Genomic DNA, 24,008 nt, shown 5'->3' on the forward strand with positions numbered 1-24,008 from the left:
AAATGGTCTGAACTGCAGCATTTCTTTTTTCCCTGAGATGGAGTCTCGCTCTATCACCCAGGCTGGAGTGCAGTGGCACGATCTCGGCTCACTGCAAACTCCGCCTCCCGGGTTGAAGCAGTTATCCTGTCTCAGACTCCTGAGTAGCTGGGATTACAGGTGCCCACCACACCTAGTTAATTTTTGTACTTTTAGTAGAGATGGGGTTTCACCATGTTGGTCAGGCTGGTCTTGAACTCCTGACCTCATGATCCTCCCACCTTGGCCTCTCAAAGTGCTATTACAGGTGTGAGCCACCGTGCCCGGCCTGAATTTCAGCTTTTACTTGTAGTCTGTCTGTCTGTCTCTCTCTCTCTCTCTCTCTCTCTCTCTCTCTCTCTCTCTCTCTCTCTCTCTCTCTGAGAATGAGCCCTTGTTTTGCTAAGCCAGCCTGGGGAATACAGCCCATTCCACCTTCCATTTTTGATCATCCTTCTTCCTTTGTTTCTTCTTCAAGTCTCTCTTTTCTCGTTCAGAAAACAGACACACACACACACACACGGACAAGAGCAACAAACCAAGTATATCCACCCACCCACACACACAAAATCCTCCAAACATCATTAATTCATGGAAATAGATGGGGAGAGACAAGATTGTCAGCCGCACACCAGCAATCACTGACTCAGTCTAAACAAAGAGTAACATAATAATGGTACACAGCAGAGAATCACCATTTGAATTTTACGACCAGGTCTTTAACAAGTATCTTGCAGCCTGTTACAGAAAAGCACTTTCAAATAGTATGATATGTCTCATAATGGGAAAAGCATCCCCCGGAAGTATTGAGCTTCCAGCAATAAAGGCATTTAAGTAGACATATTATATGATCAACTTTAAGAGGCAGTTTCCAATATGTGTTGTCCTCATTGCTGGAGTGGAAGAAACCTGGGGGCAATGTATCATTTATTTAGTATAACATTGTATTTTGCATAACACTAGAGTTTCTAAAGAATTTTCACATATACTTAGCTATTTTAATCCTTGCAAGCACCCTGTGAAATAAAGCAAGGATTGTGCTTATTTTATAAATAAGGAAAGAGGCTCCGTATGATTCATAAATTTTCCTGGAGTTTCAGGGCTGGCAAATAGCAGAATTGGAGTCTGATGGCAACCAATTATATCCTTAAACTTTACATATATTGCCCAGTGTAAAAGTTCAACAAACTCTCATTTCTTTGTTGTCTGGAAAGGGCTGTTGAAAAAGCAAACCTAAGTGAGACTTTTTGATCATCCATGCCTGCCCCAAAGTTCCAAGAAGTTTTGAATCACGTAAAAACAATCAGAAAACCCTGTTGGTTTTATTCCCTTTTTTCCTCCATCCCAGCTGGACTAAAATATGCAAAAGCTATGGGATTTCATGTCATACCAACCGTACAAATTAGCGGCACAGTAGATGGTGAGTTTCTTCAGAGCAGGAACCTTTCATCTTTTTATATTTCCTCCTTATGCTACATAGTATTGACTTAAAAACACACCACCACACACATGTAATTAAAGAAATGGATGGATGGAGAGATGGATGGATAGGTGGGTAGGTGGAGGTGACTAGGGACCCTAGAGTCTGTGACATAAGGAACTAGGCCCAGTTCTTAAAGACTCATATTGCAGCTGGTCTTCTAAGAATCTCCCTAACTTTCTCACTACCATTTGACAGACAGACATTCTGCTACATTTTCTCTCCTGGGTGACCTATAAGGGTTTACATTCACCAGTTCTTGTAACTTGTTCTTCACTCAAACCCAGCTTGCTGTTAATCTGCTGTGTCTAAATAGTAACGGATCCTGCACCTGCTCTAAGTCAGGCTGTGAAGTGAGGCTTCTTTCAGAGACTGCAAATTTAGGACTCCAGGACCCGCAGAATGGTTGTGTCATGATTTATAGCTGGAGGTGTGTACTTCTGTGTGCTGTTGGTCAATGATGATAAAGTAGGTATGAGTGTCTCTGTGAATTTTCTGTTATCCTTTTAATAACCACCATTTAGGAGCATTTAATCAGGTATGAAGTGCTAGCGGTGGGAAAACCATTTCAGGTTGCCATTGCACTGTGGAGGCAATTGTGGGCTTCTTCCCCCTGCCCCCATATTTTCTAAACTACTAAAAATAGCGTTTCACATTTACCTGCATAATTTGATGTCTGCTCTTTCCCTGCTTGAGCAGATAACATGATGACAGCTGCTCTGATCCCTAATTTTCCTTTTATTTTCAACTTTGACCATGGAAACATGCTGAGCCCCAAGGAAGCACTCAGTTTTACTATCAACAGGTATAGTTGCCCCCTTAACTGGTCATAATGTCTCCTAAATAGTATCAGGCCCTAGTAATTCAGGAGGCAATCCACATTCCCTTACTGAAATAGGGAAGGGCAAGATTCATGATGGAGGGGATATTGAATATTGGAATGTCATGCCTAAGTATGCTTACAGGTTAGTATGCTGTGGATATTGATGCTTATAAATCTCAAGATTTTGGCAGTTCTCAAAGTGCAGTCTCTATCACCAGCAGTATCAGTATCACCTGGGAATTTGTTAGAAATGCAAATTTGTGTCCACCCCCATCCCCAATCTACTGAATCAGAAAATCTGGGGGCAGGGCCAGCAATCTGTGCATTTGCACAGATGATTCTGATGCTCACTAAAAATTGAGAACCACTGGTTTTAGGATGTTTACAAAAGACCGAACCTTTTTTCTGTCTTTTTAAAACAGTGGTGTGGACAAATTAAATTGTCCCTTTTCTGAACAGCATTTAATCATACTGAACAATTATTCATACCTTTTCTCAGGCATATGTTAATCATATTAGAAATGCCATTCCCTTATCATGCAGAAGGATAAAATCAGCAACATCCTTCCAGTGTGGGTGGGTAAATGAAGGCTCCGATACAAGAATTGAAATGAAATATGTATGCAAACAGTTCTTAGTACTGAACAGTTTAAAGAAGGCCTACCTTTGCACAGAAAATGTCTATAAGAATTACTCATTAATGCCGCTTAACAGAGAGAGGAAGAGTAGAAGATAATGTGGGAACAGCGTCTTTTTAAAAAGATACCATTTTAAAGAAGAGGCTTATGTTTTATCATAGACAAAATGCTTTGTATAGTACTAAGAGGGGCATATCTATGCCTTTAATGACACTCTAAGCCAGTGCTTTAAAATTTTATTGTTGTTTTTATTGCTTGGAATTCCATTTATCTATGATAGTGTTGGGTTAATGTGTGGTAAGCACATTGCCGCATCAGTCCATGATTAATTAGCTGACATTTATTGAGTACTTAATATTTGCCCCAAACTGGATGAAAATTGGGGAATATAGAAACTATCATCTCTGCTTTCTAACAAGTTTGCAATCTAGTTGGAGAGATGGGAGTAAAACTCCTGAAAAACTTGGGCTCAATAAGATAACATGATCAAGAATGAGAAGGCATGATATAGACTGCAAATGCAGGGAAAGTGCACTTTGGGGAGTGGTCGCTCCAGTGTTTAGTATGTCAGAAAGTAGGCTTCATGGGGCAGATGGATCTCAAAGGATGTCTAAGATCAGCAGTGGATTGTTTGCAGAAATGGCCTAATTCTTCCCCTGCTTGTATCTCTGCTCTTTGGCATAGTAAATTTTCATGTCTTTATGTGAAGATGTAGATAGAGTCTACTCCTCTGCCCCTGGAATTTGAGCTGGACTTGTAATGGTGGCAATGTTGACATGCTAATTCTGAGCCTAGACCTCAAGAGACCTCACACATCTCTGGCCACTCTCTTGAAACACAATCAGCTGCCAAGAACAGGCCCAGGTTAAGTCTGTGGGAGGAAGAGACCACATACTTTATGAGATGAGATGTTTCAGCTGAAGCCATGGGAGACTAGAGAGCCCTCAGCAGAGTCATCAATGAGGTCAACAGAAGAACCCCCTCGCTGAATCCAGTCCAAATTGCCAACTTGCAGAATCTTGGGCTAAATGAACCAACAGGTCACCAAATTTTGAAGTGGTTTGTCACATAGTGACAGATAACTGATAGAAATCTGAAAGGTAGAGAGGAAGAAAGTGTTCTGGGCCAGAGCTGTACCTCCCAAAAAGTCAAGTCAGAAATATGTGAGGCCAGGCTAGAGAAAAGTAGAGAAACGAGTAGGATTGGATGTTTGAACCACTTTCTTTCGGTAAATCGCTAGAAGCACCCGGCAGGGTTCAAGCGAACATATACTGGAGACCAGACCTGCCCAGCTATGCTGCTAAATGGTGATCTTCTCCTGAAGCGCTCCATCAGGGAATGAGAAACAGGAATCTCCCCTTACCGAGACACACAGGGAGCATGATGACCCTGTCCCTCCAAACTGCACTTTGAGAGAACGGAACCTTGTTTTGTAGCCAACTATATTATGCCAAGAACAAAAAGATCTTTGTAGTTTACCATCTGTTTTTATTTTTTATATAAAAATCTAAAGCTTCTATGACATACTTTCAAGAAACTGCCAGAGGCAACACGTAGAATCCCAGAGTAAAGATATCATGAAGTTAGAGTACTTTAAAATTCTTCAGTTCTCACAATGTGGATCTATCGCCCATTGAACAACAACTTTAACTGTTTTATGAGGTCACTGAATATATTTTTCACCATAAAAGAACATAAGAGGAAATATTTACCTTGAAGTGCTAAAAATGTGTTCCCTTTCTGTGGAATGGTATTTGTTTGAAAAGAATATCCCAGGAGAGGATGGATTCTTGTTTTAGAAATAGCTCTTTAAATTTGGCAGGACATGTGGGGATAGGGGGACAGATGGGGGTGGAGGTGGGGGAGCTCGGTATTCAGGTGGCACAATACCAGGTGGATGTTAAAGACCTACAACTCCTTATGCCTGGGATCTTTTGTTCCAGTAGCCATAGGAGCTTCTTTCATTTGATGTTTTATTTTTTGCAAAACCATTACTTGACAAAGTGCCATAAACTTTATACAAAATGGCCTCGTTGAGCAAATATTTTATTCAAACTATGCTCCTATCAGCAGTACCACACATGTCATAAAGTCATGGTGAAGCAGGAATTTCAATAAAAGAAAAAGCGGGGGTCATGAAGACCGAAGGATCAAAGGAGCAAGGAGTAGAGGAGGCGTTACACCTGAAGTGGACACTGTGTGCGCGTTGCAAGGAGAGAGCGCGTTATAAAGTTGTTGTTTTAATCGCCGCTTGTCGCCTGCGAACATGTTGCTGCCTTTTAAGTGTCAAGCAAGCGGTTCACCCGAAACTTTTCTGCACCGAGGACCCGCACGCCCGGGGTCCCACCTGCCCCTCTCTGCCTGCCTCCCACCGGCGCCTGGGCATCCTGCGCCGGCTACAGGTCCTTGCTCACTGAAGCGTCACCTCTCACTCCCCAGTAAATCTCCGCAGCCCACTCGGACTGCAGCCTGTTTGCCGCCGGTCCTCCCATTGCAGCACTCGGGGCGACAGAGAGGGAGGAGGCGCGCGGGGACAGGGACGCCCAGGAGGACCCACTCGCGGGCCCGGCTCCGCTCTGGCAGCAGCATGGGGAAAGGACGCGCGGGCCGAGTTGGCACCACAGGTAAACAGACTGGCGAGGCGCAGGACGCTGTCGCCGCCGCGGCCACCCAGCGATTTCCAGGCACGCAACTCCGCCTCCAGGGCTCTCTCCCTCGCGCTCTCTCCCAGCCGCTTGCTCGCAGCCCCAGCAGCAGCCGCAGCACCACTTCACACAAAGGACTGTCACCCGCGGAGCAGCTCCTCCACCTCCACGTCCTCCTCCGGTGACAGCAGCCCCGACAGCAGGGCTCGGGCGCGGCGGCGGCGGCGGCGGCGCGGGGGGTGGGGGGAGTGGGGAGATCTGTCACTCCCTGCAACCGAGGCGGCGGCAGCGGCTTTTTTGCCTTTTCTATTTTGCTTTTTTTTTTTTTTTTTGCCCTTATACCTCTTCTCCTTTCTGTGGCTCCATCCACTTCTCCCCCCCTCCTCCTCCCATAAACAACTCTCCTACGCCCGCACCCCCAATAAATAAATAATAGGAGGAGGGCAAGGGGGGAGGAGGAGGAGTGGTGCTGTGAGGGGAAGGAAAAGGGAGGCAGCGCGAGAGAGCCGGGCAGAGTCCGAACCGACAGCCAGAAGCCCGCACGCACCTCGCACCATGAGATGGCGACGCGCCCCGCGCCGCTCCGGCCGTCCCGGGCCGCGGGCCCAGCTCCCCGGCCCAGCCGCCCGCTCGCCGCCGCCGCTGCCGCTGCTGCCCCTACTGCTGCTGCTGGGGACCACGGCCCTAGTGCCGGGGGCGGCGGCCGGCGACGAGGCGGCTCCCGCGGGGGCCTCTGTGTGCTACTCGTCCCCGCCCAGCGTGGGATCGGTGCAGGAGCTAGCTCAGCGCGCCGCGGTGGTGATCGAGGGAAAGGTGCACCCGCCGCGGCGGCAGCAGGGGGCACTCGACAGGAAGGCGGCGGCTGCGGGCGAGGCAGGGGCGTGGGGCGGCGATCGCGAGCCGCCAGCCGCGGGCCCACGGGCGCTGGGGCCGCCCGCCGAGGAGTCGCTGCTCGCCGCCAACGGGACCGTGCCCTTTTGGCCCACCGCCCCGGTGCCCAGCGCCGGCGAGCCCGGGGAGGAGGCGCCCTATTTGGTGAAGGTGCACCAGGTGTGGGCGGTGAAAGCCGGGGGCTTGAAGAAGGACTCGCTGCTCACCGTGCGTCTGGGGACCTGGGGACACCCCGCCTTCCCTTCCTGCGGGAGGCTCAAGGAGGACAGCAGGTACATCTTCTTCATGGAGCCCGACGCCAACAGCACCAGCCGCGTGCCGGCCGCCTTCCGAGCCTCTTTCCCTCCTCTGGAGACGGGCCGGAACCTCAAGAAGGAGGTCAGCCGGGTGCTGTGCAAGCGGTGCGGTAAGTTCCTCGCCCTTGGGGGCGCGAAGGGCGCATTCCGAGCGCGCGGGCACCGGGGCTCGACGGCCCCCCGAGCAGAGCAGAGGCGCTCCGGGTCCCAGTTGTTGGTTTCAGGGTGGTGGGCTCTCAGCGATCCTCAGAGAGGGAGGTTTCGCCTTCTCCAGCTTCCCTTGTCTTAGGCTTTGCCACTGGGGAAAGCCCAAGTTTGGTCTTCAGTTGGGGCCGCCTGAAACTTTTTAATGCTCTGGGGTTTGGCTCACCAAGTAGATGGGAAATGTGCCGGCTGCTTTCTTGCGTGTGGGTGATATGAACTTGGTTTTGGTTAGGAGTTGCTGATTCTGGGCCTCCTTTAAAGGAGGAAGGGTGAGTCCCGCAGGATTTTAACGCTTTCCCATCACATGGAGTCCATTGTGGAGACGGTTAGGGGTTTGCTTCTGTGTCTGAGAAGTCTCTGCAAGGAAGGAGGGGCAGTGCACTGACATTCCCCGACAGATGAGGTAGAGCTTTTTGGCAACTCAATGTCCAACAGAGAGGTGCGGTCTGTACCTTGTGACTATGTGCAATAGGTGAAAAGTATAAAGTTGTTATTGGTGGGGTTTTTTTTTTTTTTTCTGGCCAAATCATCTCAAGAAATTTTGTTTTCACAATATTTTGGTTTGGAGGATGTTTTTGCACTTCAGTGAATCAGAACAGATGAACGTAATTATGGAGTATCACATGTAGGCCCTGAAGAAGAAGAATTTTGGAAGTTTAGCAGTTGATTTGCTACACCTTTTCCCACTCACCACTGAAAAGTATTCTTCCCGGGTCTGCTTCATATGATCAGGTTTGAGAAATTAGCTGATTATCTCATTATGTTGCCGAGGTAGCGTTATGTTTATGCCATTCATAAACTAATTTCTATGATCTAAATATCTGTATAATTTTCTGATTACCATATAATCACTAACACATAGCGGGGTTTCTTCTCAAACAGTAAATTAACACGATTACACATCACAAATTCCAACATGCATAATAGCTTTTCCCCCTGGTCTTTATGTATCCGTCTAATAGACGTTTGGGTTAATTGAATTTTTATAAAACTCAGCACCATGCCATGCAGAGTCTGCCTGTGATGGAGAGTATGTCAGTTCTTTTAAATTTGTGTCTGGTGGGGGCCAATTATTTAAATTTCTAGTTGGCGTTTGTGGTGCTTATGTCCTGCAGTTAATTAATACCTGATGATTTGGTTTTAATGACAGCAAAGATCACTGTTCACCCACCGTTCCCTTATCTGAACAATGTACTTTGTATGCCAGAGACCTGTTAGGATTGCACCACTCAGTGGACAGAAGCTGTTCAGTAAGAGTGGTGCTGAAGAAAGCTGAGTGGCATCGGGATTCCCCGAGACCCACTGATAGATGTCACTCTAAAGCATGGGAAATGCTCTGCTGGGAACTGTCTTATTAGGGAACAGAAAAGCTCAGCACCACTGTACTGCAGCATATTTTATTCTGTTATAGAATCGGAAACAAAACCTTTTAAGCAACACCACTGTCCAGTTTTCACATGTTTTATTGTGTATAATTCAGGAAGGATTTTCCCTTTATCCCAAGTCGTATGAGTTTTGAATCTTTCACTCCACAAGGTGGGAAGTTAATATAAAGGGGTTCGTAGTCAGCTATGATGCCTAGCATTGGGGGTGCATTACCGGATTATCAATTGTGTTAGTTATGCCTTTTAACTAGAAAGAAATGTAAGACTTGAGAGGTAAAGTTACTATAAACATCCAGAGAATGTTTGGAAATGGAAAGCCCATGTTGTTTGGAGGAATCATATTCTGTTCTTGTACTTCTAAGGAGAAAAAACTTCACTGAAGGTACTTAGTTTTGTCCCTCAGTTTGCCAGTCAAAAGAAATAACACATAGTTGTAAGTTGTGGCACATTTTTAAAAAGTGGGTTTTTAGTGAGCTGGAAATCTTTCTGCATGTAATCGAGTATATTAAGAAATCACAAAGTGACTGCCCTGGGTTTCTATCGTTACTGTGTGTGCTAGGTGATTTTAGTGTTATGTGATTTAAAGTAGGATATTGCTTTTAACCTCAACTAATAGATTTAGCTAAGTTCTAACTGAAATCGTGCTAAAAGTTTCTCCTTACATTTTTACAAACATAGTGTTTCTTGTAATACTGGAGGATAAAAGTAAATAATACCAGCTATTTTATATAATGTAAATTCAGTAAATCTGTACTTGGAATATTGAGTGTAAATGTGTGTGTGTGTGTGTGTGTGTGAGAGAGAGAGAGAGAGAGAGAGAGAGAGAGAGAGAGAGAGAATGAATGAATGAATGAATGTGTGACTTCATCCAGTTGTGTGGTCTAAGATAATGCCATTCAGAATCTGCCAGGCAAAGAAACACACAAAAGTGGAAAAGAGAGAGAGAGAAACGAGAGGAGAGAATGAGAATGAGAATGGGGGCTGATTTGTCCTGGTTGAGCTGGTTCTGGTCAGAAGATTTCAGGGAGAGTGATGGAGCAGAAGGCCCTCACCTAACACCAAGATGCCCTGGGGGCGTGATGGTTGTGTGCAGGCTTGAGCCATAATGCTAGGCTGGAGAACGAATAGAGCAAAGTCATTTTGTGATATCATACCCAGGGGAACAGTTTCCATCTCTGCTGCTGTCAGCTGCAGTGTTGTTTCCTACAAGTTGTTTGCTAGTGTAGAAACTACACATGCAACAGATTGGCCTTAGGGTTGAGTTAATAAAAATCTTTCCTCTTGAAATTCCTTTTTCTCTTTCCCCCTCCTCTAATATAAACTTCTGAATAATGTCAATAAAACAAGAAGCTCTTTGAAACATGGACCTTTGGAAACAGAAACTATTAGTGTATTTTAGAAAACAACATGGAAATTCATAGCTTGTTAGCTTTGTAGTTGAAATTTGTATAAATTACACTTCCTTTACAGTTATTTAAAGTTTTTGTAGTCTTCACTTTTTCTGTTGCTCACTGAACGACCTAAGAAATATTCCTGGGTTTTATGTTCATTGGTATGCAGGATAATTTGCTGTTCAATTAAATCTCTATTATTCAAGCAAGTCATTTTTTGATGTGCTACACTTTTAGCTTCCAAAGCATTGTGGTTATACGAGGCAGAAGCTGATTTCCAAAAAGGAGTGCAAACACTGAGGTTGGATAACATCTACAACTGGGCCATGCCAGATTTGTACATCAATTCTGATCTTACAAGCCAATCTAAGTATTTTATATCATATGATGGTAGAATGAAGACATATGCATGTATTGATAATGTAAACATCTTTATCAAATATTTACGATACATAGCACTTGCTCTTTTTAATATCTTCAGTCACTATTTAATAAAGTGTGCTAACCTTCTGGTGTTTTGAAAATGAAAGAAAATGTTGCAGAGATTTTCCAGTCAGCATTTAAGAAAACTATTCTTATTAAAAGCTATATTAAGGAAACAGAACACTAACAGATATAGCCCGACTGCTTGTATGTTGTAAATACACATGTAAATTTAATTTCCCAAGTGTTTGTGACTGCTCTTTTTAAACTTTGTAAATCTTGCTGTCAAAAATATATACTGAATTTAAAATAGCTCCTTCTACTGAGTAGAGAAACTATATATATATTTGTTTATATTTATGTTAAAAATGAAACCAACATAGGTCATTTAGGAAAAGAACTCCTTAGAATAAAAATATTTTAAAAAGTGGATTTAAATATCTGAGTCAGAATATTTAACTAGCACTAGGGGATCGTTCTCATCAGTTCTGGAGTATCTATAGATCCTCCGAATCTAGGGAAAGTCTTACCATATGTCCTGATGTATTAAGTAAGACTAGGAGGTTTAGACAACAGAGAATTAAAACAGTGAGCTGTACTTCCTCTGGCTGGTATATTTATAGCAAATGAGAGCAAAAGACGTGATTGGGTGGGTTATTGCCCTTGTCAAATATAATCTATTCATTGTTCAGGAAATCTCCTTTGCTTCGATACCTATTTTCTTCCTGTTTTTTTTTTTCTTAATTATAAACATAATGTCTTTTACAACCCTCTTGTACATTTTCATGACAATTTATGAACTGCTTAGATATCCAAAGATCTCTAAATCCCCCTAGCAATACTTAGCCTTTTTTTTTTGTTTTTAATATGGTTGAATGATCTGAAAAAAATGATCTCTTCTGATAGCTCTTAATGAATGGGTATTTTGATTAGCTTTATATAGATAAATGATAATGAAAATGAAAAGCATACAGTTAGGGTTCTTACTGATTCAAGCAATTTGTTACCACCCCAAAACAGTGTAACATGGCTTAGTGAAAGTCTTCATAAGAAAGCAAAAACTAATTTATTTCTAAATAAATTATTTCTAAATAAATTATTTCTAAATAAATTTATTTCTAAATAAGATCACATTTGTGTGATCTTATTTCTATATCATAGAAGTGGGCATTGTGAACAGTTTTCAACCCATATATGAATGCTCTAAGTTTGCACCTGCATATTGTTACTCTGCTTTTATGTTATAACACGTAAGTTAAAATTAGTGTTATGAAAGAATATATAACCTGGCTAGTTTACCCCCATCCTCTCCAGAATATCGGTCGCTTTCTAATACTTGAACGTTTGCTTACTGACACATTCTGCTGAAATCTAATGTTGAGTTATTTGTGGATTTACAGAATATACAAATTCACAAATAACTGTATGACTGAGACAAAACTTGGTCTTTTTAAGTTGAGGGATTGTCCTAGTTGAGAGGTTGTGTTTTCATATTGCCTAAGTTGTTGAGTGCTGTAGTGCACTTGAAGTAAATCTGTTTCTGAAGCCTTGCCCCCTGGATTTTCATCCCTAAATGCTCCATACAGGTTGAAGCAGATAAAATACAAGAAATTTTGGTAAAGTTGAAGGTTAAAAATAGATCAACTAGCCTCTTCTTGGCATGGATACAATTATTAGGAAACAGTTCTCCCTAACATAGACTTGCCATCCTGGCATCCTAGAGAGATGCGTACGTGGTAATTTACTTTAATTTTTGGTCTTCTTCAGGAGAACCAGGATATTTTTCCCTACGGAAAATAGTTTGTTAGGAAGTTCCTTCCTGGCCCTTGATTTACCTCATTTGGACCTAGTAAAAATTTATATCTTGTTTTAAATTATAACTAAAAAATCAAAAAGAAGAAATTTTACCTACAGTCTGGATGGATCATTGGAGACTGTCCTACTACTTTCTAACTCAGACTTCTGTTTTCATTTTTTTTTTTCTTCATCTTTATTTCCCCTATGAAGATACTACAGGGAAAGCCTTGGGTAAATGATGGGGCCCAGGAGTAGATTTTGGTGTGTGAGTATAGGATTGCTAGTCATTATCACACGGACTAGCCTTCTCTTGAAACCTTGAAATTCGGCTGTCTGGGTCCAAGAAATGTTGGAAAATAGAGGTCTTAGATCACAAGACTGTGAATGCAAATGGTCTTTCTGTTTCTGATGGGCTCTTTGTCTATCCCATGAGGACGTGGATGGTAACCTGCATTGCATCTCTAGTTCAGAGGCTTTCTCTCCAAAGCCCGTGGCTCTGTCTTTGGACATCTGCCCTGGCTTGCTGGGAACAAGAAAACAACTCTGAGTGGTGCATGAATCCGGAGCTGGTAGCCAGATTTAGGAGGTAGCAATGGCCCAGGAGAACCTAGAGGAGGGAATTGTTTCCTTTTCTTTTGCTCTGCAGTGCCAGAATATGTGAGCTGAATCAAGCCCAGTGCGAGGGAACATACCTGATGAGGGCACTAGAGTCTCGGTACTGGGTATACCCAGGAGCCCAGGGGATGGACGAGGGATAAGAGATGTGAAGTACTGTCAGCTTTGCTAAATTTGGAAAACCCATAGCAGTAATACTGTCATCCCAAATGGTTGTCTTTTATCTGGGAATTGCCATTAAGGCAAAGACACCTAAAAAATTGAGGGCATACTAAAACCACATAGTTGTAACTACCACTTATGGAGTTGGTATATTTTTTTGGCCTCTTTGATAGACACATAGAGTTTGATTTTTATGTGTAGATTAAATTCCTGTTAAATAATTAATGAATAAATGACTGAAGCACCCCAGCTGGTTGGATAGTTCTAGCCTAAATTTAGAAAGATAAAAACATACTTTTGATTTTTTTCTCTTCTGGTTTCTGGTATGGTGAGTTCGATACCAGAACACTGTTCTCTTCTCTTCCCATCCAGAGCCTTACTGTAATCTGGATCGACCTTTGGGGCTTCAGAGAAAGGTTATTTAATTTCCCAAAACTTTTCTTTCACTTATTTTTAGAACAGTATTTGTTCTGTGTAGCTTATAGCCCAGCAGGAAAAAAAAAAAAAAAAAAAAAAAAAAATTCCAGTGTCGTAAATACTTAAAAGTACAGAAGAGTTTTACAACAGTCTCTGAACCCTTGCCACTGTTTTCAGCAGAACCATTTGTAAATCATCCCAACTTATTTTGGGTGACAGATCTCAGCATTCAGAAATTTTATGTTCTCCTTGGATCTCTCCTCACAGGTGTTTAACCATCTCAGTACTCTAAGTGATACTTTATATTGAAATCTATTCTCATAATCGAAGATGGAAAAACACAGCTTATATCCCTAAGAAGTAATACAAAGAGATTTTAGATCAGTTCCTCTTCACTTACTTTTCTTGTTTCTAACATCACAAGAGCTCTTGGTTAGCCTGCAGGTGGGGTGGCACGTGCCCATTTGGGCTCTGATGAATAATGAGGTTCTTTGCCTTCACTTCCATGGTCGGCCCTGGAGGCACTGTGGGAGACGATGTGTTATCAGTGAAGCAGCAGATGTGGTGGCAGCATTTTCCTCCACTGCAGGGAGCATCCCGGCTGTACCTCTGTACAGAGCAGGGGAGCTGTCTACTGAGAAGGAAATGGATGACTGTGTTTGCTTCACATAGAATTTCTCATTAGCCTTGGGAAGTGGTTCTGGCAGTTGGGGCCCCTTAGTGATTGCCAGGATGGAGAGGTTCTGCTCAGAGCCGGTGTGCGCATTGTCCTGTCATCAGCACATAGGGCCACAACATTGAGATAACCTAGGCATGCTGCTGCTCTGCAAGCCTGGATACCTCCGGACGACCTTTTCCTCTGTTGTCTTCATTCTCCTCCATAGAGATGGGTTGCATCTTGTCCTCAGGAATACCAGCACCTTTCTTTTTGTGGGAGCAGAAATTTTATAAAACATCCTAGCATTTTGGAATATAGTTTTATTCCAATGAGCAGTTTAGAAAAATTTATGGTAACATAAAATTTATCATTTTAACCATTTTTAGGCGTGCAGTTCAGTGGCATTAAGTATTTGCATTGCTGTGCAACCTTCACTGCACTCCATCTCCAGATTTTTTTATCTTCCCAAAACGGAAACTCTGTATTTATTAAACACACCCCATTCCCTTTCCCCCTTTTCCCCAACCACCGTTCTACTTTCTGTCTTTACACATTTGACTACTCGCAGTACCTTTTTAAAGCATAGAGTTCAGAAGTATGCAATACATTCATAATGTTGTACAACTGTCACCACCATCCATCGCCATACTCTTGACCTTGTTAAACCGAGACTCTATACTCATTAAACTACAACTTCTCATTTTCTCCTCCCCCAGCCACTGACAAACACTATTCTACTGTTTGCCTCTCTGATTTTTACTAAGTGCATCATTTAAGTGGAATCATATGGTATTTGTCTTCTTGTGAATGGCTTATTTCACTTACCATAATGTCCTCAAGGTTCATCATATTGTAGCATATGTCAGAATTGCCTTCTGTTGAAAGGCTCAATAGTATTCCATTGTATGTAAATACCACATTTTGTTGATTCATTTATCCATCCATCAGTGGACACCTGGTTTACTTTCACATTTTGGCTATTGTAAATAATGCTGCTGTGAAATGTTTTCTCAAATTCCTGCTTTCAATTTTTTTGGGTATATATGTAGAAGCAGAATTGCTGAAACATATGGTAATTCTTTTTTTCTTTGAGATGGCGTCTCACTCTGTCACCCAGGCTGGAGTGCAGTGGCACAATCTTGGTTCAGTGCAACCTCCACCTCCTGGGTTCAAGTGATTCTCCTGCCTCAGCCTCCTGAGTAGCTGGGAGTACAGGTGTGTGCCACCATGCCTAAGTTTTGTATTTTTTAGTAGAAATGGGGTTTCACTATGTTGGCCAGGCCGGTCTTGAACTCCTGACCTCAGGTGATCCGCCTGCCTTGGCCTCCCAAAATGCTGGGATTACAGGAGCGAGCCATGGCACCCGGCCTCATATGGTAATTCTAGGTTCACTTTTTGGAGGAACCATCACACTGTTTTCCGTAGCAGCTGTACTATTTTACATTCCCATCAGCAGTACACAAGGGTTCCAGTTTCTCCACATCCTCCCTCACACATGTTATTTTCTACTGTTTTGATACCAGCCTTTCTAATGCACATAGAATAGTGGTGAGCAGTTTTTATATTGTTGTTATTTTCTATACAAAGTTAGTGTCTTTAATTTCACTGTCATTAATAAGAAGCAAAAGTTCTCAGAAAAGAGAGGTGTTCATCTATTCAACTCTTAGTTTAAATAGCATGTAAGATCCTGAATCTTAAGCTATGAAATAAGGAAATTACAATGGATAACAGCTTAATAAAAACAATGGTTTAAAGAGTAAGCTTAGAAATAAAAACAATGAAAGATGTAAAGAATAAGCTTAGAAAATGCACTTACAGAAAACAGTCCTCCAAGGCTATCATGAGAATGTTATATTTTTATTCATATTGCTATCAGTGCAGTTCAGAAAGGAACCTTATCATACTTTGATTAGTTTCAGAACCTTTTAATTGATTTAATGTATTCATTAATTGCCCCTACCCCAGCAATTTCCCTGTCTATATTCCTGTCCATTACTCCAATCCCCTTCTAATCAGTACTGAGAGTGAATTAGAAGAGGCTGAGTCATTCTGAAATAATACTTTTTTGTTTGTTTGTTTGAGATAGGGTCTTTCTCTGTCGTCCAGGCAGGAGTGCAGTAGGACGATCTTGGCTCACTGCAACCTCAACCTCGTGGGCTCAAGCAATCCTCCACTTCAGCCTCCCGAGTAGCTGGTATCACAGGCCCATGGCACCACACCTGGACAATTTTTGTATTTTTTGGTAGAGATGGGGTTTCGCCATGTTGCCCAGGCTGGTCTTGAACTCCTAAGCTCAAGCAATCCCCCTACTTCAGCCTCCTAAAGTACTGGGATTACAGGCATGAGCCACTGCACTTGGCCTGAAATACTACTTTTCTTAGGCCATGTTCCCTACTCAAAGTTTCAATGGATGCACCATAGTTAACTCAAGATCTCAACATTCAATGTCCTCCTTAGCCTCAATAAAGTCTTATCTTTCTCACCTTCCCATATGAACACTTTATCCACTCCGACTGCTCCCTGAGCAGGCCAGGCACTTTCCTAACCCTTCTGTTTTTACATATGCCATTTCCTCTGCTTCAATCTTCTTCCACCCTCATTTCTACCCGTGGAATTTCTGTTCTTCCTTCTAGGAACAGCTCAAATCCTACTGCTTCCGTAACGAAACTAGTAATAATTCCTACCTGAGATATGCACTCTAGAATTTGAACACAGAACTCCTCTTTCCTGTGTACTTTACACAAGGTACTGTTACAATTTTTTCCTCTGCCACATTGTGTTTGTTACAATGTATGGATTTTTAAAATTTTCTCTGTTTTTTTGTGTCTTGCCTCACTGGCAGCCAATGCTATTCTTGCATTTGGACACTAGCAGGGTATTCAGCTTAATTGCCAGTGAAAAGTGCCCTGGCCTCGGATTCAGAAGAATCCTTTCCACTTTCAGCTTTGTAGTTAGTACCTGTGTGATTGTGGGACGCTGACTTTATTCACTTGTTTGGGTCTCAGTTTCCTAATATACAAAATGAGAAGGTAAAATGCTTTTCAAGGTCCATGTAAACTGTATTTGGTCCTCAGAAATGACCCAAACAGACAAACCTCCTTTCTCTGGAGCTTTTCTCTTCCTCTCCTCTTGTTTAGTGTCGTTCTCAGGAGAATACACATAGGAAAACAACTGTCAAACTTTTAGACACTCTAAGAGAGGAGAAAGAGAGCTGAATGAGAGGCAACCTTCAAGGGAAGGTGGCTTCTTCCTCTAAATCTTATCTCCGTGGCCTTTCTGTGTCATTTTAAAAAATACTAACAGTTATTTGTATTCGCTGGCATCGTCTCTTCAAAAAGCAAATACCACTGCCTCTGCAAGTCTGTCTTTGAAATGATAAAGTATGATTAATCCACAACTGTATACTTTAGAATGAGAAAGTTCAGTCATTTGTGGTGCTAAAATGAAAAATAAAGATTTGAATGGTTTTACTATTTACTATGAATTTATTTTTACAGTGTAGTTGGGGCATTGTTTTAGGTTCTAATAATTAGCACTGTTGCTGAAATGGATGAGGTCGGCACAGGGAATGTGGAGACCTTGGTTTTCAGGGAGATGGCACCATTTCTGATGGCTGCAGGGAGATGCCAGGGTTGGGTTCTGTCTCAAATTATGATTTTTATGGTTTTGGCAAGAAAAGGTTGCATTTAAGCCCTTTCGTAAGTAAAATGAGCAATGCTTAAACAGTTGTCAAATAGGAATAGTTTGATCTGACTTCTTACATTTCTGCATGAAGAGGTATTGGCAGCTCCATGGCGTTGGGGCAGGATGGGCAGGGCTTAGCTGGGCTAGGTCCATTTTTTTTTTCTTTCAGTTTGATGTCTCCGACTCCTGGTGGATTCGCCTACTGCAGAACAGCCAATGCTGCTTATGAAGTATGTTTCCTCAATCTATATTTCTAGCCCAGACCTTTCTTTTTGGTTCTTGATCTGTACATCTAACTACTTACCTGGTAACCTATGTCCTACAAACACTTTATGTGAAATATTTTAACCGGTGCCTCATCTTCACTGCCAGTCCCTCTGCACATTTGTATCCTAATAACGACTCTACCCTCACTGCTAGTATGAGCACAACAGTTATTCCCAGTGACTTCCTTGGTCAACTCTTATCTGGTGCCAGAGTAGTAGGTGCTGAGATAAATTCAGTTAACCCCTCACCATATGGCAGCATTAATATTTTTTAGTTACCTCAAACCAGAAACCTCTCCTGCCCCATACCAGATTGGTGACCACATCCCATTGATTCTATGTCCTTAACAAATCTCAGATTCATCCCTTCTTCCCTCACTTCATCTTCTCTGTAATAGATTCTTACAGCAACTGTAACAACCTCTTTACACATGGATTATTTCCCTCTTTCATCCATTTTCTATACTGTTGCTAGAATGGTCTTTCTAAAGTAGAATAGATGGTACTGTGCTTTTACCTAAAGCTTTTCGGTTGACATCAGGATAAAACTCAGACCCCTTTGAATGGCATGTAAGGGCTTTTAGCTTTTGTCCCAAGTGTTCTTGTCCAGTTCCTTCTCCTCTCCGGAACCTTGTGCTACACTGATGACATTCTCTACATGCTCCAGGCAGCTTTAGGGCTCCATGGATTTGTACGTATTGTTCTCTTTTCCCAGAATAGTCTGCTTCTCTGTCTACCTGTTTGTTGTACTGTCACTACCTGTCATTTCAGATTGACTGTGCTTCCGTGGAATGGTTAAATAACACTGGATAACTCTATAACAGATTGTGCTATCATCTTGTTTTAGGAGCAAATATGATGACTTAGAGATATGTTTATAGCACACTGTCAAGTGAAAAGTGTTGTATAATATATGTGTGATTGACTTTTCTCTTTCTTTTCTTTTCCTTTTCTTTTCTCTTTCTCTCTCTTTCTCTGTCTCCTTTTTCCCCCTCTTCCTCCTTCCCTCCCTTTCTTCCTTTCTCCCTTCCCTTCTCTTCCCTTCTCTTTTCTTCCCATTGATCTTTCAATAAAAATAAAAGCCTAGAACTCTGTATAGCTAAATGTTAACAGTGTTTATCTCTGGGTATTGGGATTATTGATCTTTAGAATTATCTTCATTTTGTATGTTCTAAAGTTTCTATAATGAATGCACATTACTTTTTAACAAGAAGTAGTAAATGCTATTTTTAACAAAAAATAGTGACTTGTGGCAAGTACTATGTCTTACTTATCTTTGTCTTTTTAGAACATTGCCTTCCTCATGGAAGATGTGTTAGTTAGGGTAGACTAACTGCTGTGACAAATGATACCCTTAATACATAAGAAGTAAAATGCAATAGTTTATTTCTACCTATTGAATGAACAGAACACAAGATGTTCTGGTCCTGATTTTCCCCTGAATAAAATCTGCACTAACACCTGAGGCATAGCCAAACCTCACCTCCAGACCAAATTGGTTGAAATAGGCAGGGTTCCAATTTGTGATGGCCATTTATTTTTAATGGCCTTTCTATTCCCTGAAATGTAGATAAATTTGCCCTTTGCTGCCTCATTGCAGTGGAAGAGCCCCATACCGGCCTGCAGAGCTGATGATGAAAGGCATCTATGTGTATTGTAGATAAATAGTGTATTAACTATGTGTAATTCCTTATGTTCAACTTAGCATTTTATGGGTGAGTTTTGCAATATATCTTCAACATTTAATGCTCACTACGTCTTGTTTCATTTGATATCACTGAAAAATGCAGAGGGTCAGGCTACATTCATTCTGTCTCTCCCGGGCATGTTAGGTTGCCTTCTAGAGCTCTGTGTTTCACAAATCATTTTGATGTAGAGACTGTGGAGAAATATTCTCAGGCTTTATCACTGCTGACTTAATTGAGTTTCATGATGCACATTTTTTTTCATAGTAGGATAAATTAAAAATGGCTGATAAAGCTGCCTGTAAAAGCAGAATTGTTAGGTTAGACCTGCCTGGTGTATTAAATGTATTAATAAATAATTTGGCCACCATTTTTAATCACTTTTATTAACTCTCAAGTAGTTTTATTTCCAGTAACTTGCAAAATAACTGTCATTATGGACTCAGTCATATTTCTCTTTAAAATACTATTGCAAAGTCCATGAAAATGATTAAAGTGCCAATATCACCCGCCTACTTCCTGTTAGCAAGAATTGTTGGTGATTTTATGATGAGCTGGGTATATGGTTGTGCTTTCTTTGTGCAACCCAGGAGGAAACACAGCCAGTTCATCCCAGGTGAATAGAGATAATGAATGGGTTTGAACCTGTGTAAAAGGAGTAGTCTTTTGTGCATCTGTTTCATGTATGTTATTGCTATGCTCTCTTTAAAGCATTTTATTAAATATTGAGAAGACAAGATACTTGTGAATTATGTGTAAAGGATAAAGAATCATGATACATGTAATGTGCCTTTCAGTGTCATTTTTGCCATCAGCCATTTAGTTTTGTGAGGATCTTGAGTTCAAGGTCACTGAAGAACAGCTTAACACATTGTCTTGCTCACAGGTCAATAAGGAATGTATCTCTTCATTAAAATAGATGAGAAGTTTGTCATTACTCTACTGCTTTGGCTAGATATGGTGGCTCATGCCTATAATCCCAGTACTTTGGGAGTTTGAAGCAGGAGAATTGCCTGAGGCCAGGAGTTTGAGACCAGCTTGGGAAACATGGTGAGACCCTGTCTGTACAAAAAAAAATATATATTAAATTTGCCGGGCTTCGTGTTGTGCACCTTCAGTCCTAGCTACTCTGGAAGCTGAGTCAGGAGGATCCCTTGAACCCAGGAGTTTGAGTTTACAGTGAATTATGATTGCATCATTGCACTCCAGCCTGGATAACAGAATAAGACCTGTCTTTAAAAATAAAAAATAAAAAAGAATACCCTGTATTCTTTTCCAATCCCTTTGCATAGCCTCCAAAATCCTATTCCTTTCCACTCAGATTTAGGCATTCCCACCCTATGGGAGAAATTATTATAGGTGCCATTCTTAGGTTGTTTTCTAAATAAATTACGAGAATCATGAGATTGCTAAACAAATGTAGGTGGCTAATAGAAAAAGAGAAGCAGCAAGCCTACTTTTTTCATTTACTTAGTCAACAAATGTTTATCAGGCATCTATTATATGATAGGCTTTGTACTGATTTTTGGCATGACAATGATGAAGAAATTACACATGCCCCTTTCTGAGCTAAGAAGATAGAGAGGCAAAACGATTACACAAATAATTATATAATTACAGTTGTGCTAAGCCTCATGAGGGAAAAGTACAAGGTCCTAGCCAGGTGAACATATAACACAAGAATCTATCTTAGTCTGAAAGATACAAGAAGGACTTCTTGAGAAAGAAGCATTTCTGTTAGGGTAGGGAGGAGGAGGGGAAATGAGGAGAGGAAAGATTTGCATTTCCATTCTTGGGGCAGAGGGTTGAGGAATAGCAGAAAGGACAGTCAGTGCAAAGGAAGCAAAAATGGAGTCTGAGAGGTAAGGAACAGTCAGACCATTCTAGACTTTCCAGGATTCCATATTTTATCTTTAAAACAGGGGAACCCAATGAAGGATTTTCAAGAAGAAGAGTTATATGGTTTTCATTTCAAAAACATCACAACTGGTGATTGTAAGGAGAATGGACTGAAAGAGAATAAGAGTGCATTCAGGGAGCTGAGATAGGGCTCCAGCTGAGACTGGATGTGTGCCTGGACTAGGGTGGGAGCCACAGAGGTGAAGAGAAGTAAAAGATTTGAGATGATTTTTGGAAGCTTCTTTTAGCCTTGACTGTGATGGGGCAATGCCTGCAAAGGATGGTGGGGAGGATGGCCCCGAGTGTTCTGGCTTGAGCAAATTGTATGCGCAGTCGGTAATGTGATGGTGAATACTGCAGGAGAAGAAGGCCTTGTTTAGTGTATTGTTGATCTATCCACATGGAAATACCAAGGAAGCATGTGCATGTTTGGAGCTGGAGGTCAGAAGAGAATTCCCGGTTGTCTTTTTGAGTGTGGTGGTTTTGGACAAAGACATGACATTTCTAGCTCCATGAAGTACATAAGATTGCTTAGGGAAGGTGGGAGAGGGTAAGGAAAAGTGAAGAGAAAAGGAAGCATAAGGAACAGCCACCTTTAAAGGTGAGGCAGAGAAGGGAGCAGAGTGATGGGAAAGAAACAATTAGGGCAGTGAGAGGAAGACCCAAAAAGGATTCAGGAGGGAAGAAGTGGCTGCTGCATCTGAGTCCTTCGAACATCCTGATGGAAGAGGGTGAAGAGACAGCCCAAACCAGGACTTTTTGATTGCTGAGTATTGCCACACATTTTAAATGTAAAAGTGCACATCGCGGTTAGGACCAGTGAGGACTTAGGACGCAGTTCTGGCCAATGCCAGAGGTGGAGCCCAGACCAGGAGCAGACTGAAGTACTATTCGCCAACTTCCGGGTTAAGATTGGGTTTTAGTAATATTTTTATTTATCTGGACATAAGTAGCGCAAAGCTGTTTTAAGTACTCCAAGGCTTTCTGTGGTGGTGGGGTATAACTCTGGGAAGAATGGCTAAATTGAGAGACCTAATGGATAGTTTGTATAAAGATAAGATTTTTCAAAAAATCATCAAAATTGATTGTTACTAACATGTTGCTGAAGGTCACTCTTTTATGTGTTTTTCCCCTGAGCTAAGAATTCTTTCCTATGTACTACATAAGCCGCTTCAGGGACAAATTATTGTTCAAATTTTTCTTGGCACACTGACTTGAGAATTAACTACCATTCATAGCTGGTACCCAGGTCCTACGAGAATACAATGCCTTGTCGCATAAATACTTGTGAAGTGACATCTATCAATCTAATTTAGAAAAATATTTGAGTCAAAAGGTCCTTGAACCATGTATTAGGTTGACACAGGAGCTCCCTTTATCTGAAGCTGTGACTGAGCATTTTAATGAATGGCAGTCAAAGAATTCAAAGTTGTTATTCTGACACTAATTGCATGCATTTTTCCTGCCCATCTATATGCAGCCTTCTCATTGTCTAGGGGGCTGCTGATTTGATGCATTCATAGCTATTATTTGCATAGGGAGTTTGAACCACCATGGGAAGAATGATTTTGAATTTCCTGTTTCATTTATTTACTTTGAGTGCAATAATAGTGTTTTCATGGAAGGATATTTTATATTGGGTTTTTCCTAATTTTAATACAGAGTAAATAAGCTAAGTGTTATATTTCTGAAAACCACGCATTATACTTTTTTTAAAATGGGGGAAAAGATGACAAGGAAATGAAAAAATGGGAAGACAAGTTCTGAAACCTCCGACCTTACCTGTGGGCTCCTCCCTCCAGTTGACCGTGGAGAACCATAGATGACTTATTGGGCCAGACATTCTGATCTTGGACAGACCAGTGATGTGTAAAATGGGTTGTACATTATAGTTTGCAGATTCCTGGACTAGACTCCCAGAGATGATAATTCATGTGGCCCAGGGTTTGTCCTGAGAATCTGCATTTTTGAAAAGCTCTCCAGGTGATTTTTAGTGTGCACTTAAGTCTGGTAGCTCTTGGACTTTTTTTTTTTTTTTTTTCCAACTAATAAAGTTGAAGACACTCTGCACAAGATTAGAAGATGGATAAGAAAAGAGACAATTAGAATTTACTGAGTTTCTATTATGGGCTGAACATGTTTACATATCTTACCTCATTTATTCCTTAACACCATCTTGCAAGGTATATCATTTTATTCCAATTTTAACCTGAGATTCAAAAAGGTTTACAGAACTTCAAAGGTCACACAGTTGCTGGGAGGCAGAACCTTTATTTGCCTTCAGGTCATCTGATCTGCTGTGTAGAACCACGATATGGCTGGAACAAGAAGACCTGGATAGAATTCTAGTCACACCATCACTTGGGTGAGGTCCTTTTGCCCTCTCTGCCATCGTGGGTACCTGTTGCTAAAGGTAGACTTCCCTGTTTATCTTCAAAGAGTGCATATGGGTAGATGAGTAGGGAGAACTGCATACGTTTTGAGAGTAGTAAGATCAGATCCACTTGGACAAAACTGTCTTCAGTAGTCTACAATGAACATGCCATGTTATTGTGACCAGAACTGACATTGTATCTCTATCCTACGCTGACAAGTTCATTGTCTGAGTGAGGAAATAGCACACATCACACA

At 41.7% G+C, this 24,008-nt stretch overlaps 1 protein-coding gene across 6 annotated transcripts in view; it reads left to right on the forward strand.

Moving 5' to 3' along the window:
• The first annotated feature begins 6,071 nt into the window (after positions 1-6,071).
• The window catches only part of NRG1 (neuregulin 1), a 1,121,522-nt gene continuing 1,103,585 nt past the window's right edge, over positions 6,072-24,008 (forward strand). For 2 of the 6 annotated variants that reach the window (XM_037983814.2, XM_007962130.3), the window contains exon 1: positions 6,072-6,901. In XM_037983814.2, coding sequence (XP_037839742.1) covers positions 6,160-6,901 — 742 coding nt within the window. In that variant the 5' untranslated portion in view covers positions 6,072-6,159. The remainder of the gene's footprint in view (positions 6,902-24,008) is intronic. The other 4 variants (XM_007962125.3, XM_007962127.3, XM_073018027.1 and 1 more) reach the window with 3 other exon arrangements.

The sequence above is a fragment of the Chlorocebus sabaeus genome, chromosome 8 (assembly GCF_047675955.1).
Source record: "Chlorocebus sabaeus isolate Y175 chromosome 8, mChlSab1.0.hap1, whole genome shotgun sequence".
Taxonomy (NCBI): domain Eukaryota; kingdom Metazoa; phylum Chordata; class Mammalia; order Primates; family Cercopithecidae; genus Chlorocebus; species Chlorocebus sabaeus.